This window comes from Ursus americanus, chromosome 31, assembly GCF_024610735.1.
Source record: "Ursus americanus isolate L20-20 chromosome 31, mUrsAme1.1.p, whole genome shotgun sequence".
NCBI classification, from domain to species: Eukaryota; Metazoa; Chordata; class Mammalia; order Carnivora; family Ursidae; genus Ursus; species Ursus americanus.
This window is the reverse complement of record NC_142157.1, coordinates 10,582,697-10,594,726: the sequence shown is the minus strand read 5'-3', so window position 1 is coordinate 10,594,726 and position 12,030 is coordinate 10,582,697. Positions and strand designations below refer to the sequence as shown.

The 12,030-nt window shown below is 35.4% G+C and overlaps 1 protein-coding gene across 7 annotated transcripts in view; it reads left to right on the top strand.

The window, feature by feature from the left end:
• The window catches only part of WAC (WW domain containing adaptor with coiled-coil), an 84,585-nt gene extending 75,927 nt beyond the window's left edge, over positions 1-8,658 (top strand). For all 7 annotated transcript variants that reach the window (XM_087857581.1, XM_045812847.2, XM_087857580.1 and 4 more), the window contains 4 exons: positions 579-697; positions 2,189-2,375; positions 3,406-3,533; positions 5,504-8,658. In XM_087857581.1, the coding sequence (XP_087713707.1) occupies positions 579-697; positions 2,189-2,375; positions 3,406-3,533; positions 5,504-5,573 (504 nt within the window). In that variant the 3' untranslated portion in view covers positions 5,574-8,658. The remainder of the gene's footprint in view (positions 1-578; positions 698-2,188; positions 2,376-3,405; positions 3,534-5,503) is intronic.
• Positions 8,659-12,030: the final 3,372 nt, after the last annotated feature.

Sequence of the window (12,030 nt, the reverse complement as noted above, 5' to 3'; positions counted from 1 at the left end):
CTCCAGTTGAATTTTGTTAGGGGCCATAGTTCATTCTCTGATAAACCAATCTGTACATTCTCTGCATATGTGGTTGAAATTTGAGCAGCTGTATTTGTAGGATGTGGTAACATTAATTTTTATTGATATAAAAGTTACAGTAGCTCAGAAGAGCTATTTTAGTGTATTGGAAAGAAAACTGGGCTCAACGTTAGGAGAACTAGTTTCTTGTGCTGTTGTGCTAAGAAGAAAGTAATCTTACGGCCTTGGACCATTTTATGAAGAAATTAGATCTTAGTCTCAAAACTAGACTGTCTTGTAACTACATGAATTTTATTTGATTCTAATTTTTTAAATCTAGATTTTTCAGAGTTTAAAATTATCCAACTAGATTTGGAGGGGTATGCGGATTTGGGTCCTTAAATGACCATGATTCACACAATTAAATATGTCTGTATCACTCAGCTCATGTTATCTTAAAAATTACTGAAGAATAGAAATAATAGGGACTTTTCATTGGTTGTACTTTTGCTTTTATCTAGTTTCCATGGTATTATCTGTGTGATAGCAGCCTGTCTCACCAGATTTTGACATTTCAGGTTAGTACTCCAGTAATTAAGCAAGGACCGGTTTCACAATCGGCCACGCAGCAGCCTGTAACTGCTGACAAGCAGCAAGGTCATGAACCTGTCTCTCCTCGAAGTCTTCAGCGCTCAAAGTAAGTTGATACGTGTTGAAACATCATTTTTTCCCTTAATATTGCATGCTGCGTTGTTTGAATATTATAAAAATATATGTATAATAGTACTTGATCTTGGAAGAATCCACGGATAGCCTAAATTTTATGTATTATAAGATTTACAAAGGCAAATCTTATCTACAAGTAGGTGGTTGTCTCTAGTAGGGAAGCCAGGTTATTTTTGAAGAAAGTGATTCTTTAGAATTTTACTTAGTAGAATATGATAGGAGTAACAATATGTGATACTTGTACAAAGAGGGCACCTGATTCTATAATACTTCACTTGCGGGAAATGACCTCATTTTTAACCTTCTCATAAGCAGTTTTAGATTTGAGTGTATTGATGAAGCCAAAAATGTTAAATCTAAAACCCGGGCCAGTATTTCCCAACTGGTATGTGTCGGGTTTTCCTAATAGTTTCAACTCTGACCCCTGTGTGGAGTACTTGTCAGATACGGCTGTATTGTGTTGTCACTTTTCTTTGTTAATTAACAAATACAACTTTAAATGGTTTTCATTTGATTGATTTTCCTATTTTTATTTCTTGCTATGAGGTGGCAAAATAATTCAACTGTTGTTTTTATTGTTGTTTTCTAAACAAGCATTTCAGAACTTATACATCCAAATGAGAGTTGTTCCCTTCAAAATAATCACCTTGGGAAGCTGTCTACTTACTCCAGCAATGTTGCCATTGCTCAGAACATTTTTGGGAAATTCTTCTTTTAAATTGTCTTTAGAGGCTGCAGTGTTATTTTAAATATCCTCAGTGATGAAAACTCTTCATCCTTTGGGAGATTTAGTTTTTGGAAATAACTGAAATTCATTCAGAGCCAAGTCTGGTGAAGCAGGTAGGAAATCAACTTGGGTGATTAAATTTTTGGTTCTCACCACCATATCCTCAAACCCTAGCCCAAACCATACAGTTTAAGAAGAAGATCTCAGTCTCAGAGTGTTGTTTTTGGTCTTATTTTGCCACTAAACTCATTCATTGCTGTCCAATAAAATGCCTGTATATTGCTTCACATTATCTACCCTCCGATTCAATACTTTGTTCTGATGTTAAAGGCAATAGATTTTTTCCCCTCCTTATCTACATGTATTTAAGATAGAATATTCAGTTGTGCCTTATATCTACAACTGTTAAAATGTGACCATTTCTTAAGTTACATTCTTACTATGTTTCTGGTATGCAAAATCAGCAGGTGCTGCTGTCAAATTTAGAGAGCATTATTAGTTTAAATTTAGCTGACATTAGTGTTATGAAAAGGGCTCTTTTTTCCCCCAAAAGTGTGTGAGAGGAATACATGATATGAATACACTTTGGATTTTAAATTCTGTTTATTTGATGTTTAAAATAACAATTTTTTCTTAAGAATTTGGATATCTTTAATTTAATAGAAGGTATTGACAATTTTTAGGATAGCTACTTTTTAAAACAAAGTGCACATTGAATTCTGTTTTCTCTTCCAGTAGCCAGAGAAGTCCATCACCTGGTCCAAATCACACTTCTAGTAGTAATGCATCAAATGCAACAGTTGTCCCACAGAATTCATCTGCCCGACCTACGTGTTCACTAACACCTACGCTAGCAGCACACTTCAACGAAAATCTCATAAAACATGTTCAAGGATGGCCTGCAGATCATGCAGAGAAGCAGGTATGTTACATGATTCACAGCAGATGTTTTACCTGCGGATGAGTGACAAAATAAAACTTCTATTTCTAGAAAATCTAATTTAGGTCACTAAATTTAAACTACGTTTGAAATAACTAATTTCTAATTAGATTGTCTGTAGTCAGTTTATAAAATATTTGGTAAGTACTTATTTTAGGGTATTTATAAGTTTTTATAGTTTCACATAAAATATTTTAATATTGTTACAGCTGCCATTATCAAATACTCTGCATTTAGAACTGTGCTGAGTGCTTTATTTTTTCCACTTCTTAAAACTGTTAGCCAGTACAGATAATGAGTTCTTCATTTTACCAATGAAGCCCTTAGGACCAAATAAATTACATACCAAGGTCACCCAGTTAAAACAGTAACGGGGCTCAAAGCTAGTGTGCTTTTTCCACTCAGCCATTCGCTCTCATAGTTTTAGAACTTCTCCATACTACTACTCTTACATCTCTCCACTAGACTAGCACCTAGAAGTTAGGAAACAGTTTTGCTTTGGAATGAGAGACCTTTGGACATTACAATTACTGCCATTGGCTTCTCTCTCTTAGTGGTTTACTGACCATCTGAAAGTTTTTGTAAGTTCACAGAGATAATGTTGTGTATCTTATGACACAAGAATGCAGTGAAGGCCCTTTTATCAGTGTTACACCTGAACTTTACTCTTGCTGACTCAGCATCTTTTATTAACCACAAATCATGAGTTACTCTATCCTAGTGCTATGCAGTACTGAAATTGTAAATACTGTTTTCTCCAGAAGTTGAAGGGGAAATTTTTGAAAAGTGCCTTGCACCATTAGAGACGGGGTTTTTGTTGTTTTTGTTTTTGTTTTTTTAAAGAAAATCCTTTTCCCCCTTTGATTCACTATCATTTTTGTGGATTTAAAGGGAGGAGGATTATCCTGTAATCTTGGTATAAAGTTGTACTCAGAAATTTAGTGTTTGATTTTTTTTTTTTGTATGTGATTGTGGCTTATATTTTATGTGATCTTTATTTCTCTAATTATAGGCATCAAGATTGCGAGAAGAAGCCCATAATATGGGAAGTGTTCACATGTCAGAAATTTGTACTGAATTAAAAAATTTAAGATCTTTAGTCCGAGTATGTGAAATTCAAGCAACTTTGCGAGAGCAAAGGTAAGTTTTTCACGGACAAACTTTTTGTCTTAGCATTCTTAAATCAGACTGAAGAATATAAATCAAATTTCATTTCTGAAATTTAAAGTTCTCTTTGATATATCACGTTCCATAATACTGTGTAACTGCATTAAAAAAAAAAAAAGGATTTATTTAGTTGGCGGGTTGTGGGGTGCGGTGGGCAGAAGGAGAGAATCTTCAAGCATAGTCCCCACTGAGCTTGGAGCCTGACACTGGACTCTATCTCAAGACCCATGAAATCCTGACCTGAGCCAAAACCAAGAGTCAGATGCTCAACCAACTAAGCCACCCAGGCACCCCACACTATGACTGTGTTGTTATAGTTTAATAATATTCCTCGTGAATGATAATGGCATCTAGATTTTAGTTCTCTAACCCATGGTAAATGCTTCATTGGTCTATTCTTACAACTCTGTAAGGTATAGTAATATTTAAAAAGTGAAATGTCATATCACTGTGTTAACTATACTGTAATCTTTTAAAAAATAAAAATATTTTTAAAAAGTGTATTGTTGATAGCAACTAATTATAAACGGCTCCTCTTCTATCGAGGGTAGTACTCTATTGCTGAGGGTACTTGTTTCAGTTGAAATTTGAAATCACTATTTACATTGTCTTTGGATCACTGATAGACGCCTTGGAAATTTAGTTGTCTAGCAAGTGTATCTATTTTCTGAATTGTTTTCACCTAAACTCTTAACTGTCTCACATATCTTAGTCTGGTATCCTACTCAAGGATATCTACATCCCAGTAAATAGTACAGATATTTTTTAAATGCGTCTTACAAAATCAAGGACAAACGTTTAATGGCCTCTCACATCCTGCCCTATATAAGTCACCGGGTCACCAGTAGAGTTAGTCTTAACATGAAGCCACAAATATTTAGCAACTACCAAGTTGGAATTTATATTAAATTTGGAAAAAAGTTTTTATCCAATCTTTCAATTACTAAACTATCTGGAATTACATTGTGAATATCAGCTGGGATTTGTTTACTCTAGGATTGCTCTGAAAGTACTTCAAACATACATAAAACTTGACTGCAATTTTGGCTTAATAAGACCGATGATTTGACTTTTAGGAAATTATTTGCAGCCTCAACTGTTGACACAGTGTACACTGGTAAATACCAGCCACTTGAGGATTATGCCTGTTCACTGGAACAGGCAGTAAATAATCATACTTTACAGGAGGGGTCAGAAGGGGAACAGTTTTATGAAGTTCATAGGAAATCTAGTTTGTTTTAAATATGCATGTCATTTGGACTTTGACTCAGTTCTGTTTTTCTGAGCCTGTGTTTATATTGGGAATTGTTCTTCAAAATGATTAAGTCTCTTGCACCTGGTTAATTTTAGGCTTTTACTCAGTTGTGGCCTAGAAAACATACACAGTATAGGTTTGTCTCCTATTTAATATCTGCTGCCGTGTGTGTGTGTGTGTGTGTGTGTGTGTGATGATAAAACAAACCACATTTTAAATCAGTCTTCGTAGTCAAATTATTGAGAAATTGTTAGAAAACTAGGAAACATTCTAACTTTTGTCATCCTAATTCTTTAATACATCATACATTCACTGGTCATTTTGTCTTAACTCTAGACTAATCCATATTTATTTATTTTTAAAGATTTATTTATTTGAAGGGGGGAGGGGCAGAGAGAAAGGGAGAGAGAACTTCAAGCAGACTCCTTGCTGAGCACAAGAGCCCCTTGTGGGGCTTGATCTCAGGACCCTGACACCAGGACCTGAGCCGAAACCAAGAGTCAGGACACCCAACTGACTGAATCACCCAGGTGCCCCTAGATTAATCCATTTTTAATTACTTAAGTCTTAATTGTAATTACTCATTTTATCTTTCTAAGATACTTTCGTAGCTAAAGTTTTGTTTGGTTTTTCTGTAACATTTATGTGAACCACACAAGTTCTAATGCCTTCTTTTTTTCTTTTTCAGGATACTATTTTTGAGACAACAAATTAAGGAACTCGAAAAGCTAAAAAATCAGAATTCCTTCATGGTGTGAAGATGTGAATAATTGCACATGGTTTTGCGTACAGGAACTGTAAATCTTATTGCCCAATCTTAACATTTTTGAGCTGCATTTAAGTAGACTTTGGACCGTTAAGCTGGGCAAAGGAAATGACAAGGGGACGGGGTCTGTGAGAGTCAATTCAGGGGAAAGATACAAGATTGATTTGTAAAACCCTTGAAATGTAGATTTCTTGTAGATGTATTCTTCACGTTGTAAATATGTTTTGTAGAGTGAAGCCATGGGAAGCCATGTGTAACAGAGCTTAGACATCCAAAACTAATCAATGCTGAGGTGGCTAAATACCTAGCCTTTTACATGTAAACCTGTCTGCAAAATTAGCTTTTTTAAAAAAAAAAAAAAAATTGGGGGGGTTAATTTATCATTCAGAAATCTTGCATTTTCAAAAATTCAGTGCAAGCGCCAGGCGATCTGTGTCTAAGGATACGATTTTGAACCATATGGGCAGTGTACAAAATATCATGAAACAACTGTTTCCACACTTGCACCTGATCAAGAGCAGTGCTTCTCCATTTGTTTTGCAGAGAAATGTTTTTCATTTCCCGTGTGTTCCATTTCCCTCTGAAATCCTTGATCTGATTTTATCCATTTTTTAAAGGCTCCTCTTTTTCTCCTTTCTTAAGGCACTGTTGCTATGGCACTTTTCTATAACCTTTTCATTCCTGTGTACAGTAGCTTAAAATTGCAGTGATTGAGCATAACCCACTTGTTTGTATAAATTATTGAAATCCATTTGCACCCTGTAAGAATGGACTTAAAAGTACTGCTGGGCATGTGTGCTGAAAGTACATTGATTGCTCAAATATAAGGAAATGGCCCAATGAACATGGTTGTGGGAGGGGAAAGAGGAAACAAAGCTAGTCAGATGTGAATTGTATCTGTTGTAATAAACATGTTAAAACAAACAAAAAATTGTTATTTTTCTTTTCCTTCGGTCAATGCATATTAGAATTTGAACTACCTGGGGATTCTTTATCAGAACTATTCTTGTTGAATATTTATACTTAATTGAAATAATTCCTTAAGGGAGGTTTTGTTTAAAGCATATTAACAGGAAATTGTGTATAAGATATTTAATGAAATATGAAATTCAACAAGAATGATTAAGTCACTTCCCAAGTGGTTGTCATTTGTTATAAACCCTGGTTTAACCTGTCTTGCTATTATGACATTTCATTTTGAAGGATGTTTGTGTTGTAGCTAACTGTTCAAGTCTGGTGCTGACTGCTGTTCTTAGCCATCACAAAACGCTAAATTTGTGTAATTGGAGCTTCCTTCTGTTATCTGGAAATGGTGGGAAAGCTCAGCTTTGTATATTGTTTCCTAAAGTATATTAAAATAAAAAAAGAAACTATTGCTACTATAAAATTACCTTGGCTTTTTTTTTTCTTTTCTAAAATATTGGTCACATGGCCTTAGCATGACACTGCCAGTATTATATCAAATCACAAGGGTTTCTTTATGCAGAAAATTTAATTTTAATTTCAAAATCTTACCCGATCTAGAGACTTTTTTCCTGTTGAGGCAGATGTATTTATGTGCTTTCAGAACTGCCAGCACCAAGGGCTTATTTTGTGATGTTAGACATTAATGTTACTGCATTTTTGGATATGAAAATTCCAAAATTGCTCTTGTGCTTTAAGCATATTTAAAGTATAGACGATAATGCTCAGACCTTTCAATAAACTTTAAAAAGTAAAATGTAAGTGATAGTATGAATGATATTTTTTAAAATACAAAAAAATGTTCCAGTGTTAAATTAAGAGGAATTAAAATCTTATACTGGAAACTTTTTTTTTTTATTGTAACTTGAGCATACTTAAATGTAAGAAAAGACAAATGTCAAATCCTATCATGAAATGTTCATACCTGTAAGATTGTTAACATTTGCTGGGCTTGCTTAGTGCATGTAAGTGAAACTCCAAAGAGCGATGTTAAGCTAGAACTCTCACTGACGGAGTCCTGTGTCTTTCCTGGAAAGAAGTGAGCGATTTGCGATGTAGTAGGCAAATGTTTCCTGATCAGATGGCAACTTGACTTGTGATTTAAGGTAAATTTGAATTTTATTTGCTAATAGTTTATTGATCTATGTCACCTTATTCCTTTGCTTTAAAAAGTGTTTACGTCCCTAAATGAATTGCTCACATATATATAGAAGATGCCTAATATGAAATTTCTTGGTGAATTTTTAAACAAAATTAAAATTTTTGTGGAAATATTTTTACAATATTTGATTCGCTTATTATTCTGTAGTATATTATTTTAAGTGTTGTACTTTAATACAGTGTGTCCAGCTACTAACCTCCTTGAGATAACCAGGGAATATTTATTAAAATAGGCATAATATCCAAGAATATTCTTTTTATGGTTGGCCTGTTGCCATGACTTGGAACGTATATCTCATTTTGATTTGCACCTTGGTTCAGATAAGGAAATAGAGCCCCCAGGAAACCTCAGGGTTTTTATTTTTAAAAGGACATTAGTAGTCTTATATTCAAACCTTAAAAACTGATGTAATAAAATGTATTTTGTGAAGGTGGGTCTGTTAGAAAGTCTTTCCTCTTCACCAGCTTTCCTACGTGTTTTTCCTTTGTTTTCTGTTTAGTTTGACTAACTTTTAATTTTAAAACTTGGACTATAACTCCAGATTTTAAGCACACTGAAAACTCCGTGCTTCAACTCTTCTTAAAGACATGATGCTTCTTTTAATAGCCCAGATGAATGGTTTTATCTTCTAAGTTTTATATATATTTCACACTTAAAAAACCTTGGAAAGGAGGTGCTTAAAACTTTGCAAAGATGAATTGTTACCCCATTTCAAACAATCTATTGTTTAAACCCAACTAGCTGTAAGGGATTATTCCGGGGGGAGGGTGTCATGAAGTAACTTACTCTGCAAACCGGAACTACTGTAGTTCAGGACTTAAAGCTACTGTATTTAGATGTGGGATTTGAATATACGGATTTCTTTTCGATACCTGTAAATATGGCTATATTCTTGTATTTGTACTGGAGTGTACAAAATGACACTTAAAGTAATAAATATGTTTTGACTATATTGTGCAGTTATTTCAGAACAGTCTTTTGAAAGTCTTAGTATGCATAATTTGCATTTGAGTAAGAAAATGCCAAATTACTGCTAAGATTTTAGTGTTTCAGAAGTTTCAACATAATTTCTTTGCACTATTTTAATGAAAATTTTGGCTTAAAGATCTTTTAAGATCTATAAATCCTGTTCTAATTTGCCATACCCCTTTTTTCTGATCTCTGAATTCTGGGAGTGCCCTCATGTGGTCTGCCTAGGTGATCTCATCCAGGCCCTTGGCTATAAGATTCCTACTCTTAGGTCACATTTAAATTGTCTCCAGTATTGAACTCTTTCTTGAGCTCTGAACAGCAGTCCTTTCAGATACTTGCCTTAACGTGGCAAATTCTCTGAAAAGAACTCTTGTACTTCAGACTTTTTTCTCCAGTGTCCGCATTTCCAGTAATTGACACCATCATTCCCCATTGCTTGAGACCCAGAGGAGGCATCCTTTATTTCTCTAACACCCTATATTTAATCCATCATAAAGACCCATGAGCTCTCTCCAAAATGTATTTTAGATCTGAGAGCTCACTATCTCTGTGTTTAGCACTCAATTCCAATCCACAGTCCTCTTACGAACTAGACTACTGCCCCAACCTCCTAACCTTTCTCTTTGCTTATCACCACCACCACACATACCAGTCTGTTGTCCATACCAGAGTGAAAAAACACAACAAAACACGTCCTTCTGTTCATAATCTTAAGATCAATGATTTCACATACAACAAAACTGAAATCTCTTACCATGGCTTGGTTCAAGCCCCTGAATACTACCCTGATTTCGTCCACTAGATCCTCCCTCCCTCACTGCAATCTCACCTTAGGGTTTTTTTATTTTCTGTCTGGAAAATTCTGTTTTTGGAGACTTGCACAGCAGCTGCCCATTCAGTCTCTTCTGTTCCTGACCTCCCATCTAAAAACACCATCACAGCCCCTTCACTCATTTTCTTCAAAAGAACAGAGTCTGATACATAGTAAGTACTCCAGAAATATACGTTAAATGAGTCAAGAAAAAGGGCTATGGAAACAATCGACTTAAAATTTGTAAAGTTTACTGATATTTTTTCAAGTTTTGATTTTTGGTTCTTTCACCTTGGGAGATAGGAAAGTAACAGCAACTAGTTTCTTGGTTTTTGGGTTTTTTTAAAAAAAATTACTGCTATTTACTAATGGTTACCAAAACCTAACTCCAAACCTGTTCTATCATTATGATATGTGGTCTCTCTAAGCAATTTAATCAACCGAACCAGTAGTAATTAGAGTGCTCTCACAGTAGGATGCTTTGATAGGCCCATTTGGTTCAGATGATGCCTTCACATCCAACAAGACCCTTCTGACTTTTTAGGACAGGGGTGTAAGGCCAGAAACATTCAAGTCAACATTTTAAGATGTGTCACCGATAGAACATCTGTACTACATATAAAATCCAACAGGAAAATAGGTGATGGGTGAGAAGATGTAAGATTTGACAGGCCCTTGATACCATTGTATGCACTTCCTAAACAGGATCTTTTTCATTTCCTAAAGTGCCTAGTGTTACTTGCTTAATTCGACCAGCCTATGTGGCTGCATTAGGATCAAAACTTTTCTTACCTCTTTCGGGTAGTTACAGGATTATTACCTTAGATGAGAAAGGCAGAATGTAAGGACAAAATTGTCTCTGGTATATCTTCCAGATCTAGAAAAATCAGCACATAGTAGGTGCTCAAGATGCTTGCATGAATGAGTGAATGAAATACATATTTTAAATATTTGCTCTGTAAGTTTGCTGAAATTGTATTTAATCTTTAAGCATAATGTTTTCAAAATATTTTTTAATTAAAAATTTATTGGGGTGTCTGGCTGGCTCAGTGGAGCATGTGACTCTTGATCTCAGGATTGTAAATTCTAGCCCCATTTTGAGTGTAGAGATTACTTACAAATACAGTCTTAAATTATTAAAGGGACCATGAGCAGAGAGTCACTGAAATTTCAACAAGCCTCTTGCTTAAATGTCACTTTTTTTTTTCATTTGGATGCCTTGACATTTATTTTGTCATCTTCATGAACTAAAACTTAAAATGATTAAATACTACCATGGTTGGCAAGAGCTCTAATTTTTAAAATGCCAGTTCAGTCCCAGTCTGCATCTCTCTATACCTGTTTCAGAAGCCCAAGGGTTCCAAAGATACCACGTAAAATACTGGTAATGGAATTGCAGGATAAGCTGGCTGATGAAATACCACCCAGTGCTTAACAAAAGTACTTAAAGAGCCAAAATATTTCTCCACAAACATCAAGACAATGAAAGAAACATGAAACTTCTATAATCTTTGAAAGGTGATGGATGGAAAGAAAGGAAGATAGAAAATTTTGGTATAATTTTGCACATTTAGTCATCCCAAATTAGAGTTCAGTCAGAAAGTAGAAATCACCTTAGGCATTTCAAAAGGAGAGAATTTAAAACTAGGGGAGAATAAAACCAAGGCAGGCCTTGTTGGAGGAGACGATAAAGGAGAGAGAGAGCTGGGAATATAAACAGAGGGGCAGTATGGAGGGAGCTGGATCCGAGGAAAAGACAAAGCTGCCGAAAAAGATGCTTTCTGAAGTAGGGTGAGGGAGAAACCCAGGCTGTACCCCTCTTTGTCCTCAGTTCTGCCTTCATTGGCAGAGCTTACCCAGAAGCAAGAGGGCAGGAGAGTTTGGGACAGTCCCTGCGATGCTGAGAGGGGTAGAGAAAAATGAATCTGAGAGCAAACAACCAGCATAACCTCTGAGCCTACCAGTAGACAAAGGGAAGAGCAAAACTGTCAATTCAAGCCACATTTCCTGATATTAGATAATGGAACACCACGTTTATGAAGTTCTAGGAAATGTGTAAGTAAATGTATTGTGGCCCAAATATTATATTTAGCAAATATCGTGCCCCTCACTGGGCTCTGAACTTAGCAGGGAGTCTGCTTGACCTTCTCTCTCTCCCTCTCCCCACTCTCTATCTCAAAAAAAATAAATCTTAAATTGGAAAAACGCTAAGCTAAGAAGTGCACAGCAAAAGAAACAAAAAGGCAATCTATGGAACGGGAGAAAATGTTTGCAAATTATACACCTCACAAGAAGTTAATATCAAAAATATGTGCAAAACTCCTAAAACTTGATAGCAAAAAAACAATTCAGTTAAAAAATGGGCAAAGGGCTGAACAGAAACTTTTCCACAGAAGACACAAATGGCCAACAGATACATGAAAAAGTGCTCATCATCACTAAGCATCCGGGAAATGCTAAAACCACAGTGAGATGTCACCTCACAACGGTTCGAATGGCTATTAACAAGACAAGAGATAACAAATATTGGGAGGATGTGGG